The following is a 24,981-nucleotide window of genomic DNA, read 5'->3' as shown; positions in this document are numbered from 1 at the left end:
AATCAGTGCAGTTCCACTGCCGTCAGGAGAGCTGCACTCATTTATACCACATGATCTGGTCCTGTAAGTTTGAAAACACAAAGAAACAACCTTCAAATTTATAAAATTAAGAGATTGGCTCCTACATTTATGGTACAACTGACATATCTGACAACATCCCAGGAAACAAAGCTTCCATACTTGCTAAGTAGCAGGTGACACAATATCACTGACGTACATGACTAATTCATGGATCAGGCCATAGGGGAGAGAAGATAGGGCAGCTCAGACAGCAGCAAACAAAGTAAATTTGCAGACAGAAAACACGGCTTCAAAAAGGGTAGGTTTTTCTGGTTTGTTCTTTACTGGAAGATACCATGTGGGTGAATATGAAAATTGTAGGACAACAATGCAACATTTAATTTTGCATCTTGGAGTGCAATTATTCTTTTGATGACTCCTATAAAAATCTGTATATATAATTTGCAGCTGATTACACATGTAAAATATTGTTTGATCCAAGTGATACTGAACATTGTACATTCATAAACACAAATCCAATTTAGGCATAGCAATAAACCCAAATACTTTGCTATAAGACAAAGGGTCAAGTACTGATTGCATCAGACATTATTAAACATCCTTTTAAAAGGCTGCAGAAACAAGGGCTTTTTCAGATGCCATTCTTATACCAAAAAAATATTCTTCACAAAGGCTGTCAATTTAAAATAGGTCACCAGTTATCAAAGACATCGATTTTAGTCAGTTTATAATTAAATCTTCAAAAGCTCATGGGAACTTGGTGAGAAACTACCATAAGGGGTATATACAATTTATAGCTCATGAGACAGCTGGATAGGCACTGGTACCTTAGAATTTCTTATTAACTTGTTGAAACTGAGGTTCTCTCAGAATAATAAAAATAAGTTTTCTCCTCAGAAGTGTGTCCAGAAAGAACTATGAAAAATTAAATGAGACTGATTGGCTTACAATAACAGTATGCTCACTAAGGACTGGAAAGATTACATAGAGATGTTATCAGAATATCGGTGAGGTGTTGGTTGGGGGTGAGGGGAGATTTTGTATGATGTCACAACAGTACGAGTGTGTGCATGAAGGGAGGGAGGAGAATTTATAAATGCCTAAGCAACTACTGGTTTACTGGTCTTCCTAAAGAAACCAACAGAGATGAGAAGGAGTCTAAAGGAGTCTCAGGTTCTCATACAGTGGAGATTCCTAAAGCAGAGGATATGAAAAAGGAAGGACTCTTAGTTCTGGTCATCTACCTCAATCTCCATTGGTTGCAGCTATTTGAGATGCTGTTTGCTCAGCAGAAAAAGCATACCTATCCCCTCTTCAAACCTCCCTGAGGAGGATATCAAACACCCTGCTTAATGCAAATCTTTCTGTAATCATGACCTTGAATCACCCTCCCTCATCTAAAACTGATGCTTTAGAAAAGAGGGTGGATAATGTTGAAGATTTCACAAGAGACTGGATGCATGATCAGAGCGAAGTATGAAGTCCGTTAGTGGAGTCCTTATCAATTCATTGTTAAATAGAACTCTATGAAGAATAATTGTGAGAACATCAGAGCTACCAGAAAAAGTTGAAGGACTTGGTGCACATGAAGCACTTACATTCCATAGCGATAGGCATTTGCGGATACCTTTTTTTGCATTAGAAAGAATTGGGTTAGAAGTTTGAAACGCTATTCTGTGTTCTGAAGTTTTTCAGAACGCATTTTAAATAACGCATGGGCCCCTCCATCTGACTCATCCCATCTTTCAAAAACCCGTATTAAGCACCAATTGGAAAGTAACCAATAAGAAAAGGAGCATTAAGGTAATCTGGAGTCATAAAGACACCTTAAAATTATGACAAAATATACAATATTGCAAAGTCTAGTCAGATGCACAGTAAATCTTTGACTTGTCAATCAGGATATTTTCTCTTCAGGCAGAAGGGCAATAGTTCTTTTTCTTGTCAAAACTTTCTGTAGTTGATCAGGGAGAGAAACACACATTTTTCATTTTTATGACATACAGCCACTTTTAAGCAATTCAATTAAGAAAAATAATTTGATTGGGCTAAGTAGGGCGATGAACGTGATAAAAAACTATACAGTACGAAAACAGAACTTCTGAAGATTCCCTTTCAGATTCTGTTCTTCCTGAACTTCACTCAGGTTTTGTTTAAATGTTATCTGCATTATCCCCCTTATTTTAGTGAAATTTCTACATACTTTCAAATGATCATTTACATTTTTTTTTTCTATTTTAAGGATGATTTTTTTCTGACTGCTCAAGGTGATTGGAAGTTTTTTTAAAAAATTTGTTATGAAACTTATTCAAGGAGAGACGAGGCTGTTAAATTCAGTTAGTGGTAAAGAGACCGGTTCTGCTCCTCCTAATTCCGAATGTTCAGATTTATAAGCACAAAAGCACAAACTTCCTAAAATATGTCCCTTTTTGGCAATACATTTTTTTAATGATTTGTATTATCTGACTACAGTCTAAACACTTCCATAGTAATTTATTTATTTATTAGACAGCTCTCTTCTTACCTAGGAAACTTCAATTTAAATTTTCTTTAAAACACGTTTTCTTACTGATGGTCAGTCACCCTATTATCTTTTTACAAACCAGATATCAATGACAGACTATTAAATTCCCTTCCATGCACACAGCTTCTTTATATATTTTGATTTATAAAACATACCTAACCTGACACTCCAGATGCACACAGAATGCAGTCTTTAAAAACCCCATACAAAGCAAAAGTCAAGTTTCACCTAATCTGAATCTACTCATCCTTACTCAGCCCTGAAAAAAGCGTAGAATAAAGGAACAGGGTTTGCAACATGCTGTAAAGGTCAAAACCTGTATCAGACCAAAAGAGTCTGGGGAATTTCCACTGTGAACTTCATCTTCCCAGCCCCCAAATGATATTTCTAGAGCTTATCATCTTGAGCATGTCATCACAACCTCTGGGTTAAAAACCAAGAGAGGATCTTTCTGAGATACACAGAATACAAACAATAAAGAGAGCTTTATAGATCAATGCCAACACCCTGACTTGCATGAAATGGAAGCCAGTTGAATCTCTGCAGCGCAGGTGTAATGTGCTTCCTGCAGGAAGTACTGGTAAATAGGTGAGGAGCTGCATTCAATACCAGCTGAAATTACCCAACTTGTCTTCATAATTCTGTCAAGGCAACATTACCTTCTTGTAATTTCATAATCTGCCCTAAAATGGTAATGAAAGAACTAGACTTTCCATGCTGAGCTAGATAACCCAACTGTACTGAAGTGTGTTAACACAGGTTTTGAGGCAATAATGAACAGTCTAGCAAACTATGAACTGTAGGGTGCATTTTTGGATTCATGTACAAAGACTATTCTGTCTATAACAGACACTGTGTTCACTCTTCTCCCAAGAAAGAACAATGAAAGGAATTCACCAATACCACTCCTCAGTTGGTGAGAAGGGCCGCTACTGAGCACGTTTGGTTTTCTACCTCTGATAGGGGAATGTCTGCCCTGGTCGCATAAAGCTTCAAATCTCCAACAGGCCATGGAGATGGAGAGGTTTTACATCAAGAATGTAAACAGACATTTACTTAATTAAAAGATACAGTAAAACTACATAGAGAAAGGATAGCAAATAGGATACTGTACTTCTTACTTTTTCATCTTTTGTCAGTAGTACATAAAAACACGAGACATTTTCCTATAAGAAGCATGCAGAAACTGTTCTAGCAGCAGTTGAAACTAAATTTTAAAGGCAACTCCCCTTCAAAATAATTAAAAAAAAAAAAAATCAAATGACCAAAGAGAACAAAAACCAGACCCCCGTCTGCATCAGGTAAATCAATTTTGTGGACAAAAGAAACTATTAGACATTTAAGAAGGACCAGAAGTTAAATTGTGGCTCTCTTGAAGTCACTGGTAAACTCTCCTCCACTTCAGTGGGACCAGAATTTCACCCCTGGTCTCTACCTAAAAGCAATTATTCAAGTCCTTACTGGTCCAAATACTTTGATTCCTTTAATAAAGTATTGCTCTAATGGACTATATCCTGCTAAATTCTTCCACTTCACTAATTGAAATAGTGATGCCAAGCAGACTACTGTTCACATTCAATCTCCAAGAGGCACAACATTACCAACTGCTCCATAACAGTAAGGAGTTTCTTGGCACCTTTCCCTTTGGTCTGAAATGTACAAGTACACTGATTAGTGTGTGCACATTCATGCCACTTCTTGATCCATTCTTTAAGAAGAGAAACCTAATCCATCTTGTGAAAGATTAAACAGCTTTCTCTGCACAGAAGAAAGTCAGTCTATCTTATAAGAATCAATGACATATAGCTAAAAGCTGCCTTTTATCTTCCTATCTTGTTTGGCCACATTTGTTCACATGTAGGACCCACTCAAGAAAAAGAAAACTTGAACTTGTACATTTAGCATCAAGAAGCTCTATCCCTCAAACCTGCAGCCAAAACCTCAGAACCTAAATTAAAGCCTGCACTGCTCTTAAGCACCCTTAAGAAGATATATGAATATAATAAAAAGGTTCTTTCATTGAACACGTAATAGTTCTTCAGTGAAGACTTTCGCTTAATGCTCTCACCAACTTTCAGGCGCTAGAAATTCATTGCTTAAAAGGGATGTTCATTTGTTCAGATTCTTGTTTAACATCTTTATTTTACTAGCGCTTGTTATATAAAATATCCACATACAATTGAAAGTCTGAACCACCCCCAAAGACCTAGCTATATTAGGATTTTATATAATTTGCAGGATTGCCAACCACAAGCATACCAATTTTTTATATAAATAAGATTAAAAGAAACCAAACAGCTTTTAGGTTTTTTTTATTTACTTTCCTGTGATTGAGCCTTTAGGGTTCACATTTTCCAGCTTTGTTCCACATTCATGAGAGTTATAAACTTCCTTTTAAATGAAAACTAAGATTCTTATTTAGTCACATGATTCTAGGAGCTGAGGCCATCAGAGAAACACCAAATACCTTATGACTTCTGATAAAATCACAAGAGTTGGCCGCAATATTAAATGTATATATTTGTGGTACCTAAGCACTGCACAAAATTAAGGAACATAAAAGCCTAGAACAAAATGGTGTTTTAGTAAGCAAAAGTACCCAAGTTCAAAGGGACTGACAGATGAGTGTGTGACTTATTCAGCTCTCTAGAACAGTGGCTCTTGACCAGGAGTCTGGAGCCCCCCTGCAGGGGCCACGAAAGATTTCAGGGGGTCCACCAAAATAAACCAGAGAGGGACCAGCACTAGACTCGCTGGGGCCAAGGGCAGAAAGTCGAAGCCTGAGCCCCACCACCCTTGGCTGAAGCCTGAGGCACGGGGCCCCGGGCAACTGCCCTGTGTGCTACCCCCAAACGTCGGCCCTGGCTTTTAATCTACTGGATATGCAGAAAAACAGTTGTGGCACAGGTGGGCCATGGATTTTTTTAATAGCATGTTGGGAAGGCCTCAGAAAGAAAAAGATTGAGGACCCCTGCTCTAGAATATCTTAAATTGCAGTGTGAAATATGCTGTATACTGTATTTTGATTTTCTTTGATCATTTCTTCCAAAGTTTTGTACTGTGCTAAACAATGTAGTGCTCAAATAAATAGGAAGTGACACTCATTTGGGGAATCTTCTGAAGTTTCAGAGTTTGATACAGGATTATAAATTACTGTCTGGAAATTCCATTCCAAACCAGTACTCTAGAAACTGTAACACTTTCTACTCTGCTGCTTACTATTATGTTGGATCTATACATCCTGGCACTCATTACCTTCCACAGTCAGATCTATATTTGGTCTTCTAGAGATTAAGCTGATGTCATGCTACATAAAAATACTAGGGCTGTCGATTAACCGCCATTAACTCACGCAATTAACTCAAAAAAATTAACTGCGATTAAAAAAATTAATTGCAATTAATCACACTATTAATAGAATATCTATTGAAATTTATTAAATATTTTGGATGTTTTTCTACATTTTCAAATATATTGATTTCTATTACAACACAGAATACAAAGTGTACAGTGCTCACTTTATATTATTATTTTTGGTTACAAATATTTGCACTGTAAAAATGATAAACCAAAGAAATAGTATTTTTCAGTTCACCTCATACAAGTACTGTAGTGCAATCTCTTTATCGTGAAAATGTAACTTACAAATGTAGATTTTTTTTTGTTACATAATAGCACTCAAAAACAAAACAATGTAAAACTTTAGAGCCTACAAGTCTACTCAGTCCTACTTCTTGTTCAGCCAACTGCTAAGACAAACAAGTTTGTTTACATTTACAGGAGATACTGCTGACTGCTTCTTATTTACGTCACCTGAAAGTGAGAACAGGCGTTCGCATGGCACTTTTGAAGCCGGCATTGCAAGGTATTTACATGCCAGACATGATAAACATTCATATGCCCCTTCATGCTTTGGCCACCATTCCAGAGGACATGCTTCCATGCTGATGATGCTCGTTAAAAAAATAATGCATTAATTAAATTTGTGACTGAACTCCTTGGGGGAGAATTGTATGTCTCCTGTTCTATTTTACTGGCATTCTGCCATATATTTCGCGTTATAGCAGTCTCGGATGATGACCCAGCACAAATTCATTTTAAGAACACTTTCACAGCAGATTTGACAAAATGCAAAGAACATACCAATGTGAGATTTCTAAGGATAGCTACAGCACTCGACCTACGGTTTAAGAATCTGAAGTGCCTTCCAAAATCTGAGAGGGACGAGGTGGGGAGAATGCTTTCAGATGTCTTAAACGAGCAATACTCTAATGCGGAAACTACAGAACCCGAACCACCAAAAAAGAAAATCAACCTTCTGCTGGTGGCATCTGACTCAGATGATGAAAATGAACATGCGACAGTCCACTCTGTTTTAGATCGTTATCGAGCAGAACCTGTCAGCAGCATGGACGCATGTCCTCTGGAATGGTGGTTGAAGCATGAAGGGACATAGGAACATTTAGCGCATCTGGCACGTAAATATCTTGCGATGCCGGCTACAGCTGTGCCATGCGAATGCCTGTTCTCACTTTCAGGTGACATTGTAAACAAGATGTGGGCAGCATTATCTCCTGCAAATTATAACCAAACTTGTTTGTCTGAGCAATTGGCTGAAGTTGGACTGAGTGAACTTGTAGGTTCTAAAGTTTTCCATTGTTTTATTTTGAACGCAGTTTTTTTGGTACATAATTCTACATTTGTAAGTTCAACTTTCATTATAAAGTTCTTGTATTAGGTGAATTGAAATATACTATTTCTTTTGTTTTTTACAGTGCAAATATTTGTAATCAAAAATAAATATAAAGTGAGCACTGTACACTTTGTATTCTGTGTTGTAATTGAAATCAATATATTTAAAAATGTAGAAAACATCCACAAATATTTAAATAAATTGTATTCTATTATTGTTTAACAGTGCGATCTATCTAATCGCTTGACAGCCCTAAAAAATACCATTAATCTTGCTAACTGCCAGCTCCATAAATGAATTGGCTACACAGCACATCAGCCTGTATGCCATTCCAAAAGCAGACAACTGAATCTGAATGTTCACTGGTTGTTATAATGGAATCTCTTGAGATTCAGCAAATGGGCGTGAAATGGATGTCCCCTAAAACCTCAGTGCCAACTGATTCACCTTGGTTGGCTATATTTGCCAAAAGCAAGAAGCAGGAGTAAAAGCATACCTCAGCATGTATCAGCCCTGATGGGACAATATCTACACGAGCAAGCCTTGCTTACATGAACAGCACTGATGTCCGCAACTTCAAGAGGACAGAATGTTCCTTTCAAAAAAAGGACAGATGTTTTAAGACAGATTTGTTCCCTTCACCTTCTATAATGTTTCTATGATCGAGTGGGAAAACAGCAAGTCCTTAAAGCCTTTCTGCAGACTGTAATCCTCTCCCAGCTTTAGAGGACAGGTTTCTATGATTTTTGCCAGCTGTGCTGCTACATTGTCAGAGGCCAGACTCCTACAATATGGATCTTACCCAGGCAGTGACAGACATTTTGCTTTCCAGAACTGTCCATTTTAAAACAATCCTTTCCATATCTCAAAAATGAAAATAAGAAAGAAAGAAAAAAGCAGGATAAGACTCTAAAGAGATATAACTTTAAAAAAAAAAAAAGTTTTTTCTACTTAACGTCTTTCATTGCCATCACTTGTATTACTTTTAACATGTTAAACGTCAACTATTGTACAAAAGAACATTTGGGATAACTGCATTGTCTAAAGAAGCGGCGTATACAAGTGAGGAAACAGTAAATCAAAAAATAAGGAAATTTTAGTACTAAAGGTGTTGCCCTACTACTCCAAGATCAATGGGAATAAAACAGTTACCTACCTACTGTCATTCTGCAAAACGTGGGTACAGACATATATTCCACTTGGTGTGCATGTGCCCACTGCACTGAAATCAGAGAATTTTGTTTTACATTGCCCATTGGGGTGGTGTTTGTGCCCTCTGGCCCCATAGCCTCTCTCATAGCTATTTAAAGGCAGTGCTGCCTCGACCCCCCTCCATCACACTGAACATCAATAGTTGAGACTTCAGTGCAGAGGGGACAGAAGCTGGGTTGTGGAATACACATCTGCACCCACATCTAGAAGAACAACAATTGAAGAAGAGGTAGGTGACTTTTTTTCTTCTTCAACTGTTTGAAAAGGTGTATTCTACTCAGGTGACTCATAAGCAGAAAACGACGGAGGTGGGGCTCAGAATCTGCTTAAATAATGACAGCAGAAATGCTCTTCCAAAGTTTGGTTCTGATCTAAATGCCCCACTTTAGACAAGAACTTAAGGTGTGGCCTCAAGGCCACCTTGTTTTTGAAAAACTGAATATAGGGAGAGTCCACCATTAAGGCCTACAAGCTCACTAAATCTCACAGAAGTTAGGACAATAAAAAAAGCTGTCTTTTGGCAAAGAAAAGACAGAGAGCAAGTGGCTAGGACCTCAAATAGAGGACCCTAATGGCAGTGTGCTGAGATCGCACCAGGTAGACCCTCAATGAGCTGAGAGAGACCTGAGGACTTAAGATGCAACAGGTAATCCAAAATGTCTTGAATACGTGCTAGCATTGGCTGAATTCCCTGAGTCAAAGACCAAACCAAAAAATGCTTCCACCTCGCCAAACAGATATATCTAGTAGAAAGTTTTCTATTAAATAGAACTCACTGCACTGCTTGCAAACATTATTCTTCTTTCTAGTCTAACCATGCAGCATCCACGCCATTAGATGCAGACTGCTGGATGCCATACCTGGCTGTGGCGTTGCACTGACAGGTCAGGAATGAGGGGAAGAGAGCTAGGAGGTCAAATAGATGGACTGTGAAGGTCGGAAAACCAACGTTGTCTTGGCCAAGCTGGTGCAATGAGTATCACCTTGGCATGATCCAACTTTAGTTTGAGAAGCACCTGAGGAATGAGTGGGATTGGGGGGGGGGAATGCATACATCAATAGAATTCAAATAGAAGGTGTCAGTTAACGAGCCCAAACTGAGACCCATGTGCAAGCAAAATATCAACTACATTTTTTGTTGTCTTTCGTTGCAAACAAGTCGATCATCGGAATGCCCCAGTCTTTGGAAATGGACCTCAGCATACTGTCCTTCAGAGCCACTCATGACTTTGGAAGAAACTCCAGCTGAGTTGATCAGCCAGCCAGTTCTGAGCACCTGGTAACTGTGCAGCTGTGGGTATGTCTTCCTTGATGCAAAAGTGCCAAAACTTTATTGCTTCCTGACAAAGTTCTTAGATTCATAGATTATTAGGGTTGGAAGGGACCTCAGGAGATCATCTAGTCCAACCCCCTGCTCAAAGCAGGATCAATCCCCAACTAAATCCCCAAATGGCCCCCTCAAGGATTGAACTCACAACCCTGGGTTTAGCAGGCCAACGCTCAAACCACTGAGCTATCCCTCCCCCCAAAGTTGGTTGGAGTGGGCTCCTCCCTGCTTGTTACATTGTTGTAACTATATGAACCACTGCCCTGATCTGATACCAAAAGGATCGACACGCACCGTAAATGGCTCGAAACTCCAGGACGTTGATATGAAAGGATGCTTCCTGTTCCGACCACAAACCCTGAATTATCAATATTCCTAGATGTGCTCTCCAACCTATTATGGAGGCATAAGTGACTACAGTCCTGGTCAGTGGAGAACAAGCAAAGGGTATACCCTAGCATATTATTGATCTGTTCTGTCCAACACTGTAGAGAGTCCAGGCATTTGGACAAGCCCGTCCAATGACTGACAACTTGAGTGATAGACCAACTTCAACCATGATTGAAGAGAACAAGATGCAATCTTGCATTCTGGACTAGGTAAATGCATATGGCCTAGTAACTTCAGATATACATGGACTGTGGTTGAAGACTGAGATTGGAAGTCCTGACACAGGCATCATATTGCCTAGAATCGCTCATGCGGGAGATAGGTCCTTGAACTCAGAGCCTAGGATAGCAATAATTAACTTGATTTTCTGTTTTGCTTTGACTTTTTTTTTGACAGTCTTCTGATTTTGTTTTGTTCAAAATCAATGCTAGTCAATCAAAGAGATCGAGTGTAATTGAGGACTGATTCTTCAGATCTGCCCCTCACTAACCAATCATCTAGGTATGGGAAGAGATGAGTTCCCCTCCTCTGTAGATAGACTGCTATCACCGACATGCATTTGGTAAATATGGATGGGACTGATGTCAAGACAAAGCGGAGAACTGTATACTATTAATGCTGACCTGCAACTAGGAATCTCAAACTTCCTGTGGCTTGGGAAAATCAGCAAATGGGAACAGGCATCTTGGAGACTAAGAGCAGCAAACCAGTCGTGATTCCAGCCATGGGAAGAAGGAACAGATAGAAATTGGATGGTATAACCCAATTGCACTGTGTTTAGGATCCACTTGTCTGAGGTTATTGAATCCCAAGCTCTATGGAAGTGGGACAACATGTCCCCAAATGGAGGGGAAATAGCCTTGACCGGTGACTGGTTTGTTGCCCTTGAAGGGAGGGTCAAATTGGCTGCTTGCCATTAGTTGATGGACTATGGGCTGGCTGGCTGAAGATGGAAAAAAGAGGGCCTTCTCCTGTGCAACATGTGTGTCTCCTCTTGGAGAAGTCCTGTTGTCTTTCAGAATAAACAGGCTGCCTGAAATACTGTTGGGAGTACTATTGGAATTGTTGTTGTTGTAGATCCCCATAATGATGTCTTAACTGTTGAGGTATAAACCCCAAAGGATCATAAAATGGCCCTGGAGTCCTTAAAAGAATGTAATGTCTCATCAGTCTTTTTAGAAAACAAAGACATAGCCAAGTCTGTAGCCAAGAAGCTCTCCTCATTGTTACAGTTGAAGCCATAATCCTATATGAGGTGTCCGCCATACCGAGTGCTGATTGCAGTGATGTCTTAGACACTAGTGGGCTCTCTGCCATAAAAGCCTTAAACTCTTCCACAGCATCCTCAGGCAACTCGTCTATAAATCTGGACATTGTGTCCCAATTCACAAAGTCGTATTTAGATAAAAGCACCTGCTGATTAGCAATGTGCATATGTAAGGAAGACATAGAATAAATTTCTCCCCCATTTAATCCAATCTCTTGGCCTCTTTTAGACATTCACTTATATCTGCTCTGTCACATTCTCTCATTAGTGGCAGTCACTGCAAGCGAATTAGGAAGTGGATGCAAGTAGAAACACTAAAATCTTTGCACAGGGCTTGGACTAATGTGGCCCTTGGTGTTGAAAACAGGATCAGTACTGTTATTTTTTAGCATCTGTTGAAGCACTTTACTAGAGAGTTCCCTTGTGATCCAAAAGAAGGCTTCCTGCAGTGTCAAAGAACGTTTTTAGTGGATAGCTCTATAATCCAGCGGGGGGAGTCCACTAGCCCAGATTGGAAGTTCTGGTTAGCAAAAAGGTCTGTACCATCTCTAACTTCTATGATATGAAGAGGATTTTGTAATTTAAAATTTTATTAAGCCACTGTTCCAGAAGCCAAGTAACTAATAAATGAAGACTAATACAAATGAGCGTGACTGGATTTTTATATTGATCTAAAAATAAAATCTGCTATATGCCATCTATCTGCGGACAATGGTGAAATAATTTACAAAGTGTGCTTAATAAAAATTTGTATAATGCCCAGCACCATGGGATCCTGGTCCATGACCTGGGCTCCTAGGTGCTACTACAATGAAAAGTTATTATGTATTAAGAGCCTAAAATTCAACTCTCGTAAAGCCAATAATCACTGAAAACAGAAGGCGTTGCGCCCTCATACCTGAAGGCAGAATTTAGCCCTACTTAATTATGCTTCACAATATCCCTGCTAGGCAAGCAATCTGCACAGTTAAAATGGATGCATCAGAGGTAAGCTATTTGCTAAGCCACCAAATGCACCACCAACTAAGTGGGGAACAGAATGCAGATGCCCTAACTCATATTTCTTTCTTTAACCAGCTGCACCTATAACTCTCCCTTCCCTTCTCCATCCTTTCCACCCCACAAATCTAAGATTTTCTTCTCCCGTAGGCTTCTCCCAAGGAACCTTTTCTGTGCCTGTCTTTTAGATTGAAAACAATTTGGGGCAAGGACTGGCTTCATATCACACCTGGCACCGCACTGAGCGCACTGCCAACACTTAAAACAACAAAAACAGAACACAGCCTCATGTTTGTAAAAATTCCAATAGTCAAGAACACTTACCCGAACACCCAGCACTGAGTTCCTACCCTTTTGCACTGTGTGTCTGTGAGGTAGGCGTAATATTGCCTGGAAACAAAAACAACAAATGAAAATTCTTTAATGAAGCACAAAGCTTCTGAAATACATTTACATTTTTAAAAAATGATTAACATTAATATTCCCTATATCAAAAGTGGAGCACTTAGGGCTTATATCATGCGTTAAGTTAAATTATGATGAAAGCCTACTAGATGGCTTCAGTTTTAGTAGGACGAATCATCAGATGGGGTAAAAAAAAAAAATCAACCAGAGGCTAACAAGTCTTGGAAGAGCAAATTTGATTAAAAAAATTATCTATGCTCTAAACTTTGAAGTTACTTTTCATTTTAAGTTATTCTAGTTCCTGAGTGCACATGTACGGCTTGGGAGGTAAAGTGTGTCAGTAGAGGGTTAGTCCTGGGGAAAAAACAGTCTAAGGAAACCAAGGATCTGTTTAAAAATTAGATTCATCATTTTAAAATATGCCTCTTTCCTGTTTTGACATTACTCTGAAAGGCTCCCATTCTGACACTGCGTCTAAGTGGGAATGGAACAGAGTTTACATGATTATACTGACAGCTCTGGTGACTGTTATCCTCCATTCACAGAACACACACAGCACAGGCAGCAGCACAATGCAAGGTTTTTCATAATCTGCCAACCTGTATCAGCATTGACCTGGAGAGATCACTGCTCGGGGTGGGGGATAATTCAGTTTCCAAGCCGTTCAATTCATGTTTTTTCTACAGAGACTGCCAATAAAGAATACTACTTGTGACAGTGATTGTATTTTGAGAGTAACAGATTAACGGCTAATTAATGTGAATGGAAGGTAGAGCAATACTTATGATATGATTATTAGGAAAAATGCCATTTCCCAGCATAGTGGGACACATGATAGCAGAATTGTCTTCTTTTTATCCTTTCACAAATACAGAGGAAATTAAATTCAAAAGTCTGTAACGTCAGGGTGAAGAATTTAAACAGAGGAAGCATAACGGGGAAGAATGGTCCAGTGGTTCGGGGTGCTAAGCTGCGACTCTGGAGACCTAGATTCAATTCCCTGCTTTGCTACAGGCTTCCTGTGTGACTTTGGGCAAGTCACTTATCGTATGCTCCAGCCCAAGCAGGAACGTCTACACTGCTATTTTTAACCCACTTGCAGGAGCCCCACAAGACCAAGTCAGTTGACCCGGGCTCTGAGACTCGATGCCATGGGCTTTTTTTTTTTTTTGGGCAGTGTAGACATACCCTTTGTTTCTCTGTGCTTCTGTTCCCCATCAGTAAAAGGAGGATAATAGCACTTCCCTACTCACAAGACTGTTATGAGGATAAATACACTAAAGACCGTTAGGCGCTCAGATACTATGGTAATGGGGTCCATATAAGTACCTAAGAGAGACAGAACACACAATATTGAAAAGTTACAGTTCCTATGCAAACAATTTGCACATACATATTAAAATATATATTTACCAGAACCCCACCCAAAAACAACCTCAAGTACAATATATGCTTCATTAGCTGGAATCTCGACTTTTCAATTTGGATGTAAACAGAAGCTGGTTGCTACACAAAATTACTTCATGAAATAATTTTGTGAGGTGACTACGGATTGATTAGTTCTCAAATCCCAATCATGGTTCATATTTTGTAGCTTCACTAATTATTCAAAACAAGAAACTATCACCTTTCCTTATAAACACATTGTGGTATATTCTATACTCAAGCATAAATAAGTAGCTAGAGGCAGGTATCATGGAAAGACCCACAGGTGTAAAATTCCCTAACCTGCATGCTGTCATGATCATATGGCTCTTGTCAACAAAAGAACCTTACATGAAATTATGGATGGCTGTATATGGAGTTAATCCACACAACACAGGCAACTGCTGTGCAATCAGAAGAGAGAATGATGGATTCTTATCAAATGCAGATTTTCACACAAGTCTCACCATTAGTAGCATACACCCAGACTGCTGAATTCTATCCTTAGTCTTATACCTAGTACTGAAAAATAATGATAATTTTCCCCTTTTTGGAGACTTAAATTCATTATTTCTTTTCACATACTGTACTTATTTATAAAGCCTGCACACCTTTTCTTGTGTTCCTAAGGATCAGAACTACTGTACAATTAGAAAAAAATAAAATAAGTTACCTTACAGTGGGTGCTGTGATAATTCCAATGAAGAGAATTCTACCCCAGCTTAAAGGGTGACTTGCTTGGAATACAAAGATATGTTTCAAAAAGAATGTGTTCAACTCAGTCAGCTGGAAATAAAAAAATCAGTTAATAAGGGTCTATTGAACAGACACATGCACATGTAACCCCTTCTCAGAGACTGATACAGAAAATGTTAGGATTAATATCATAATTAAAATACACAAGAGGGAATTATTTATGGTTTACTGCAGCTCAGTAACTAGCTCTGCTGGTTGGACTAAGAACTAAAAGCTCTTAAAATATCATCTTCAGAACAGGCAAAGTTGTATACCAAGTCAACAAACCAAAAAATAAAATTAATAAAAATAACCACCACCACCCCCACCAAAAACAACAACAACAACAAAACAGTGCTGAACTACTTTGTATACTTCAGAACCCATCAAGGTTTCAGTTAGTAGTTTGTAGAGTTCCATTTTAGAATAACAGCGTAATTCTTGAACCAGTGCTAGGACACAAATTTAGAAAGAAGAGAAAGTGTTCAAGTCTGTAAAATTCAGAGCTCACTGGACTCTTTACAAACCAAATCCAGCTGAGTTTTTTCTTTTTAAAAAAGAGTTCCCCATTTATACCTGTTTAGTTTAAAAAGTTGTTTTTTTAAATTAAATCCCTTAAAAAGACCTAAAGTTAGTATAAATTATGGGCAAGTGGCTGAAATATGCACAAACATGTTCATAATTTAGTACCAGCATATTTATGCACTCACCCCAACAAAACCACAAATGATCAAACTAGTCCATCACTTTTAAAAAAACAGCTAAAATTGAATATGAAAATCTGGAATTGGAGGTGGCAGCTCCAAACAGCTGTAATAAACCACCTGCTCCCTTGAAACAGGTACTCAGGTTTAATTTTACTGAAATTTTTAACCCCTTAAGAATTCTCACAGTAGAAAATCAAGTGAGGATGTGACTGCCCAATGTGATCATTTTTTATTTTAGATAGTGTGTCCTACACTATATTGTACTGAAGTATTTTTGGAGTAAGAATTGTAGGACTGGTGTCCCAGTGGGCCTCATCTCAAAACAAGACACATCTCTCACAAAGGAAGTCTGTTCCAATTAGCAAAATTGTAAGTAAGTAAATTACATGCTATCTTGGGGGTGAATTTTCTACGATGCTAGAATGATAATATTCAAACATCTCTGTCGACATTTTAGAAATTAGCTTAATTTTTATGGGGAAAGAATTTCTTCTACCTCTCTCCCCCCCTTTACATTCACTGCATTAGTTCCCTTCTTTTTGCATTAACGTAAAAGCCTTTGGCGGCAGCAATATGACTGGGGCCAGACACCAATGACTGTAAATAGTTTGCAGTCGCTCAATAATGCAGTGCTCTCTTGCTGTATCTCCTTCTGATCAAGAATGGTTTAAATTAAACCAGTGGTTCCTGAGCTTTTAGGGCAAATGTACCAGTTTAACAGAGTTGTATGAGGTAGTGCCTGCCAACTCAGGCAGATTACAGACCACACAACTGAATGAGAGGCAGATAGCAGTAGCACATAAGTGCCCAGAAAACAGGGTCATCACTAAAGGCTATGTCATTAAGGGCTATTATGGGCTTCACTTAAGCAAAACTGCCACTTGTATTAAATGTTGCCTGACTGAACAGAGATTAAGGGCAATGGGATTAGAGTCCTAAAAAAGAGAGCATATCCCTGGGTACCATCACAAATGCTGTAAAGTATTTCAGCAAGTGCCTAATTTTAGGCACATGAATATTCCCATTAAAGTCATATGCACTTAAAGTTAGGCATATGTTGAAGCACCTTGGTGAACTGGGGACTGAATTCAGAATATCATACTGGTGCATGCACCATCAGCTGGGAAAAACCTACCCATTTGTTTCTTCAATTCTTATAACTATCCTTTGCATACAGTAACCCCACAGCCAGTACATCAATCTGCAGCCATTTGTTTCTTTCACAGATACTGTAATTTCACTCCTAAACTGTAGTCCAGATGCATTGGATAGTGTCCAGAATAGTTTGTGGTATCAGTTCATTTAATTATACATTTCAATGATGGACTAAGATAAGAATATAATATCTTCTAACCAAACTCAGCCAGTAAGTAAACTGAGCTGATACTAGTTTTGATTTCACAAAAGTTATTTCTTACCTGCCAGATGATCATGAAAAGGTATATTCCAGCCACTCTTTGAAATGAAGACTTGGGGTCAAACCAGCGAACATAGGTCCAGCTAGCTGGAGTGAACTGTAATACAGCTCTTTTGATTTTCCCTGTGGTGGTATGAATGTCCCTGAAAGAAAAGAATGGCTGCAGTAAAGATAAGGAAAAGATAAGGCGGGGGGGGGGGGGGTGAGAGAGGGTAGAGGGGGAGGGGAAGTGATACTGCATTTTAGTATTTCTTCTATAACAAATCATGATGCACTGCTCTTTCCCATGAATCTGTACTTAAGGGCATTGTGTTGTGTGTTACAGCGAGGGTTGCATTAAGAGGCAGAATTTATTGAGTGTTTCAGTGAAGAGGCAAACGGTTATTATGAGAAATAGCCTTCTTATAGCAGAGCTATATACAGACTTCAGTCAGTAGTAAAAAAGCAAAAACTAGAAAACAATGACATCAAACTCTCAGTGCTATCTAAAGTACAGTTATTCAGTTTGGGTTTCAAAGCATTTTGTTCTTTCCCTGAAGGAAAAAGGACCAAGAGGAATGGTGTTCTGCAAATCTCCCACAGAATCCTGAAGAGAGGTTCCCTCGTTATCTCCCTATTTTACAGCTTCACTGTCCTTACCAAGAGGTGTAGATGGCGATTCCCTTCTATAGATCATCAACCCCACTCCTTAAAGGATCAGTCAGATTTCATTATTTAGAAATATGGGATTCCTATTCCACTGGTCTGAGTGTGTTGCTATTGCAGGATTCCCAACCCATGTTAGCTTGATATTGGACCCAACTTGGGTGCCCCACATGGCCATGTACATACAGCACTGTATGTAAGCCATAAGCTTACCTCTGCTTCATAAATTTTGCCCCCACGCCCACCCTCCACCTTGGAAGGAAGGGGAGTCTCTGTCAGATGGGCTGCATTTTGTTTTTAACATCTTTGTTACCCGAACGGTTAACAAAACAAATGGAAGGAAAGCTGTTGGTGGAACCTTCCAACTCTCCTCTCCTCCAGCTGAGGGTTGGAAAAGCGACAAATTAGATTTCAGCCTGTTGTGATGTCACTATCCCACTCTAGGTCTGTGCTCCTCCAGGAGAAACAGGGAAATAGAGATTAACATTTCTGGTATTTGGTTTTTTAAGTGCAAGTTTGGTTTGTTTGTTTATTTTAATCTTCGAACCTACCTTTATATAACAGAAAAGAACAGTAAAGGACACAAGCAAAACCATTTTTCTCCTTGCAGTTCACCTTTGTAAAATCACCAACCAAGAATTTAAAAATACTAGGAATTCACATGAGCCTCTTAACAGATAATGACAACCACCACCACACCATCCTAAAATAAAAAGCTAGTGGTGAAGACGGTTCCCTCAATGGATATACTATTTGTCTTACTCTTAATCTGCACTGCACTCTCCCACAGACGTGGGACACCAACTCTATGATGCTCCTTGTGTCCCTGCTGGATTGAGAGGCAGGAAATCCTGAATTTAGACCAAAACCCAGGTCTCCCTCATCTTAGCAAACAGCATGTCCAGTTAAGGAAGGTAGTGTGGTTTAGTGTATAGGATACAAGACTGGAAGGCAGGAGATCTGGGCTCTCTTCCTAGCTCTGTCCCTGACTTGTCCAAGGTCACTAACAAGAAGTTACTTATCCTCTTTCAGTTTCAGTTTCGCCATCTGTAAAAGATGGATAATACTGCTTTGCCATCTCAGTAAAACTGTGGATGAAACTAAATCTTTTAACACAAGATGGTGCCCCAACATTAATAATCTCATATATAGCATTGTAAATATACACTGATCACACTCCATTTCTATAGCACATGCATTTTACATACATAAAGACATTTCACGAGGAGCTAATAATTCAGAATTTTACACTGCAATATTTTAAACATGAAGCTTATTGGCTTTTACTTTAGACCTACTTGAAACTCGCCCAATGATAGGTCCTCATCTCCAAGAAACGACAAACTATCATGCCCAACCAGATGCCACCCCCGTTACATAGCAGGATGTCCAAAATGACTTGATCCCACCAGCATTCAGCAAAATTAGGCAGAAGATGCATGAAGAACAGCTAGAGAATACAGCAAAAAAATTCTGGATGAGGAACAACATAGAATTCTTACAAAGATTTTCAACTTTCTTTTCTTTTCTTTTTTAAAAAAGCAAGTGTTGAACAAAAAGTGTCATATTTTATGAGCCTGCTTAAAAGTTCGTTGAAGTCAATGGGCATCTTTCCACTGATTCTAGTAGACTTTGGATCAGGGTCCTAAAAAGGCTTCAGAGGTTTCCCTCCTCTCACCTTTTCCCTCTAGTGCTGTACTATCTATAGGAATCAAGTGCAGAGTTTTGACCCCCTCAGATATAATTCAATGTTATAACACAGAATCCTTGCAGAACAACTGCATTTCTTTCAGAGAAAGGAGTGTGGTTTTGTGCTTGTCTAAAATTAAAAGGCTACATTTTAAAGAGAATCTTCTTTGTTATTTAGTGTTAAACTCTGTTGTCTGAACAGTCAATAACAGAATCAGCAGAATGTGTTTACTTTTTAATCATCAGCATCAATATTGAAGCACATTGGAATGCATGATTTTTAAGACTTCTAACTGAACACAATTCAGGAACTTAAGTCTTTTTTGTTAATGATTTTTTGGGGAATTTACTGCCTGTAAAAGGTTATAGGGCTGGCAACCCGTATGATGCAATTTTTCTATTCATAAATAGATACAGCAAAGGCAGTGGCAGTGCAAGCTTTGCCATGCTGACCTACCAAACTGTCTCATCCTTGACCTGGAGGGGCCTAGGAGCAACAGGATATTTCATTCTCCATGTGCTTTCAATCCCTTGCATTTCTGCTAACTGCCAATTGAGATAGTGCTGAGATGGTGCTATTAAAAAAAGAAGACTAAGGGTTGGTCTACCCTACCGCTTAAGTCGATGTAACATAAGTCACTCAGGGTGTGAAAACGACAACCCCTTGAGCGATGTAAGTTACACTGACTTAAGGCGCTGTCCACATCGTGCTATGTCAGCAGGACAGTGCCTCCTGCCGACATTACTTCTGCCTCTCACGGGGGTAGAGAAATTATGCCGATAGGAGAGCGCTCTCCTGTCGGCATAGTGTCTCTTCACGAGACACACTACAGCAGTGCAGCTGCATCAGTGCAGACAAGTCCCGGGACCAACTACTTATTTCACATAGGGCAGAACAGACAGTAATGACTTTCAGTCCTCAAGAGCTAGATTCAAACAAGCAATATAGGGGTAAAAGAGCTGTTACAATCTCCCAATATTTCCAGTTTCCTACGAACTTCCTTTGGAGAGTGTAACATCATTCATTTCTAAAGCTCACCGTCTTGCTCCTGTATGACTCATGTTCATGTCATGAGCAGCGTATGGCATCGGTCCAGCAATAAGATATACCCTCTGCCCTTCAAGAAGAAGTAACTTTATAATCTTCATTCATAGAGTGAGTGAGGCAGAATGGTGGGACTGAGACATTTTAAGTAAAACACAAACCTGATTCATTCAGGGCTAGAAATGGATTGCTCAGCTTAAGTCAAAACAAGTTTTGATCTCCATTACAGATTATCTCCGCAAACCCCAAAGGCTCGAAACTGGATAACATTTAGTAATTCTTCAGAAAATGGGATATGTGCATGTTGAGCAGTCCCTGTGATATGTTCAAGGAGGTGCCAAGCAAAACAGATATTTCCTCATAGTATTCTATATTTTCTTTCATTAAACGCTAACAAAAGTAAAAGGAATTGGCTTGTGTAGTCTTTTGCATGCTACCAGAATTTCACATTAAAACATCTTTCATTGCCAGAAGAATGCAGAAAAAATGTTATGTCAGATATGTGAGGGAGGGGCAAGGAGTGCCTCATGCACAGAGCAAGAAATTATGCTGGTCATTATAAAATGAGATACAGTGATCTATCCTGACAGTGATACCTTTCCTCCAGGGTAACTGCAGAAACAGAACTGTTTAAACATCTTTATTTTTCCTGCACTAAAGCTGTGGGCCAGTTTTAACATGAAAAGGAAGAACTTTAAATTATTCTCCAGAATCAAAGGCGTACGCGACTTATACTCTAACAATGGTTTCAAATCAATCATCTTACTTTGTAAAGTTTTTCGATAAATCTGGCGTGAAATTGGCATCATATCCATTTCTCATATTATGTTTTAACTCTCTTACAGTATTTAATGATCTTATATAATGCATTATTTTTTCCCCAAAGACACTGTAGATTATAGCTGAGGAGGCTGAGTTTAAACAAAGTAACAATATTTGCATAATACCAATATGTGGTGTTGGTGGTACTGAGCAAGGAGCATCAAAGGTATGTTTGAATTCCAACTTTAAGAAGATAGTATTCAGCATGTGTGAGTGTCCAGTTTCAGTATGGGGATTTAGCCAGCTGACAGCTATCAATGTTAACAGGAGATGCCCAACAACTAAATCCCTATGCAACTCCCCTGATAACTACGGTAGGTTTCTAATGACTCTTCTGAAATAGTTAAAGCCCTAAAAATCCATTTGAGTGGCAGCATCCTACCTATATGGTAAACTTTCCCCTAAACACATTGTCTATTCCAATATTCTGCCCTTCACTAGCAGGGAATACCAATCATATGGGGTCAAGTTGTGGGGGTGGCTTTGTGATGATCAATAGGGCACCATCAAACTCCAATGAAATCAATGAGATCTGCTGCTTTAAAAATTAGGCCTACTAAGTTGGGTGCCCTAAAATGGATTTAAGAACCTAAATTTAGACGCCAAAGTCTCAAAATTTTGCCCTAAAATGGATTTAAGAACCTAAATTTAGACGCCAAAGTCTCAAAATTTTGTTCAAAGTCTTTTTGGCTTGTAAGAACTAGAGCCTTCCTGGTCTGAAGTGCTTAATAACTGAAAGCAAGTTTCAGAGAGTCTGTCTCATTGCAGCTTCTAGAACAACAGCTTCCCCATAACTGGCATCCTCCACACCCTGATCATTCAGGCATTACAAAACTGAATTCAACTTTACAGAAATGTGGCCTCAGGAGTTAGGCTGGTAACATTCTACTGATTAAATTATAGGTTAGATAAGATAAAAGTTGGATAAAATTAAGTTATTTAGGATAACGAGTATTCAACTTAATTATCAGAACACATCTAAGAACAACAGGCTACTGCACAGACTGCTGTTCCTACTGGCCAATTCAACATAGATGTCAGCAATTATCAAGCACAAAGAGGGCTTGAGAATGAGAGTCAGCTGCAGAAGAGAGTAATGTGTGTGTGAGCCCACGTATAGAAAGAACTGCTTTCACGTCCTAGCACAGAAATCAGTCAGTAATCCTTACAGTTATACGACAGTGTTTTAAGATAACAGCTCAAAACACTACTGTAGGCTGGGGTCATGTTATGTAGGATACTGTTACATATGGGGGAAAAGTAGGGCTGAGCATTGCAGGGCTAGTCTAACCTAAGGCTTTGTCTGCACTAGGGAATAGCTCCCACTTGGCAACTGGTGCCCTAACTCAGCAATTCGTGCTGATCCCTTAGTGTGGACAGGGGCAAGTTAGCGTTTGCACTGATTGAATTAGTCAGAGTTTACTACTAACTATTCTCATTTTCTAATTTTATTTAGTGTAGCCTATTTGGTCTTCACATTTCTTCCTGAAATGATTATAGCATATGCTTTTTGTAATTTACTTTGTACGTATACTGGGTATTTAGCTAGTGCTGAAGTAAAATTGCCAATCCTCTTTCCTGTATGCTCTGAGTAATATATAGTACCATCAGCCTGCTCATGATTAACATGTTAACCTACCTCAGTGAGCTCCCAGGTGATGCTAATAGTCCAACATAGCCCATAGCTGCGGACCAACAAGGCCTTCATTGCCCAGCCCCAGAAATGCCCAAAAGCAAATATGTCAAAATGGCTGAGGATTCTCTCCCAGGTGATAACGTGGCAGTTCACAGCATATTCCTGTTAACAAAACAACAACAGATCCTCAGTTAGGATTTACATCTGGAAGCACCAGAACGGAAGGACAATTTTAGCTCAGCGTAAACCGAAAGGCTGAAACTAAAGATATTTTGGATTTTGAAATCCATGTTGCTATTCCCACCAACATTAGAAATGCCCTCTTCCACCTCCTCCTAGCCCTGGCAATTAGGTTAGAAAAAGGGTCACTGGGAAACTGAATGGTGAACACTTGAAAACAGAAGGAATTTTGCTCCTTCTGGTGTGCATCTCTATCATTTTTGACTTGTTTAAAGCAGGTGCTGATTGTTATCATTGCTGGTAATTATGGGGCAAATTCTGTCCTCAGTGCATAGCCTCAGGTACGTACACTGTAGGCTGGTTTTTGTGCATGGTGTGGATTGGGCGCAGAACGTCCCTCTTGGGCCTCAGAGCTGTACAGAATGGAGTCTCTGTACCCTGCTCCCTGCCTGGCTAGAACTGCACCAATGCTGCTGCGATCAGGACCTCACATACCAGTCTCACATGGAGACAGGACTTTACACTATGTACAAGTTTATATTTTGCCACCTCCCTTTTTTTTTTAAATTAATCAAACAGCTGGTAAGCGAAAATCATGCTGCGCTCTTCCATAAGCCATAAATCTGAGATGAGTTAGAACAGGGACAGAGAGAAGAAATCCAAAGAAATAGCTATGTGGAATAATGTTGCTCCCCATCCCTCAGTGCTCTTCCTCAATTTCTAGCCAATAAAGCTGCAGTAAACAAGAATAGGATAATACTGATGTTATCATGGTGCAAATGAATCTGAAAGGGGTAGAGATAGTCTTTGGGGTGAATGCTGCACGTGTGACTGAAGGATAGAAATAATAGTAAGGAGAAAGAAATATGGAAAATATACATACAAAACCCCAAGCAAGCTGGTCATGGAAAAAAAGGTTATATACAAGTGATCACGGTTCTCTTGCTTTAATGCTGTCCTTGAAGGTCTGGTTTTCAAGCAACTCAACAGTGGTACATCCTCAGTACAACGCCTGAAGCAGTTCCACAGACAAACTGCAGATCCAACTCCCACTGACTTCAGTGGAGCCAGGATTTCACCCAAGCTCTCCCCACACAAGGATGGTAAGCGCTGCTCACTGCAACTGCCCTCACATGGGCAGCAGGTATAATAAGCCAGGGCTGTTGCACGATGACACGCCACCCCATGGCCCCACACTCACTCCCCCTTTTCTCCGAAGCTAGGGGGGTTCAGCTCCAGCCAGTGGCCTGGGGGGTCAGGCTGGGGCTCAGGCTGGCCAGCAGCCCAGTGGTCAGGGTGACCTGCAGCAGCCAGAGCAGCTGGGGTTGGGCCAGGCTCTTCCGGGCACGGGGGAGTGGTGGTGCGGCTCAGGTGCAGCCTTATGCGTAGGGCCCTACCAAATTCACAGTCCATTCTGGTTAATTTCACGGCAAGAGGATTTAAAAATTGGTCAATTTCACAATTTCAGGTGTTTACATCTGAAATTTCACCGTATTATAAACACAGGGGTCTTGACCCAAAATGGGCTAATTGGCGGGAAGGGGGGGTTGCAAAGTTGTTTTAGGGGGGTCTGCAGATTGCCACCCTCACTTCTGTGCTCTGGGAGTGCCCCAGCTGGGGGCTCCTGGCTGCTAGTCCATGCCAGAGACCGATTAAGGCAGGGGCCCCCAGCCAATTTGGGGGCCCCCCCAGGAAAAATGGGTGCCCCAGCCCCGGATGAAGCCCCAGGGCAGAAGACCCCATTGGGTCACCCTGAGCAGTGCAAGAGCTGCAGGGGAAGAAGCCCTGAGCCCTGTCTGCAGCCGCGGCCGAGCCCAGGCTGGAAGGCAGGGGGTGAAAGCC

The 24,981-nt window shown here is 39.9% G+C and overlaps 1 protein-coding gene across 2 annotated transcripts in view; it reads right to left on the bottom strand.

Moving 5' to 3' along the window:
- PTDSS1 (phosphatidylserine synthase 1) overlaps positions 1–24,981 on the bottom strand; it is a 51,522-nt gene that overhangs the window by 7,103 nt on the left and 19,438 nt on the right. For both annotated transcript variants that reach the window (XM_005291618.5, XM_024105272.3), the window contains exons 5-9: positions 22,963–23,121; positions 19,066–19,217; positions 17,124–17,265; positions 14,937–15,049; positions 12,758–12,823 (exon numbers count right to left, since the gene is read on the bottom strand). In XM_005291618.5, the coding sequence (XP_005291675.1) occupies positions 12,758–12,823; positions 14,937–15,049; positions 17,124–17,265; positions 19,066–19,217; positions 22,963–23,121 (632 nt within the window). The remainder of the gene's footprint in view (positions 1–12,757; positions 12,824–14,936; positions 15,050–17,123; positions 17,266–19,065; positions 19,218–22,962; positions 23,122–24,981) is intronic.

This window comes from Chrysemys picta, chromosome 2 (assembly GCF_011386835.1).
Source record: "Chrysemys picta bellii isolate R12L10 chromosome 2, ASM1138683v2, whole genome shotgun sequence".
In the NCBI taxonomy this organism is placed as follows: domain Eukaryota; kingdom Metazoa; phylum Chordata; order Testudines; family Emydidae; genus Chrysemys; species Chrysemys picta.
The sequence above is the reverse complement of the archived record's forward strand: the minus strand, read 5'-3'. Positions and strand labels throughout refer to the sequence as shown.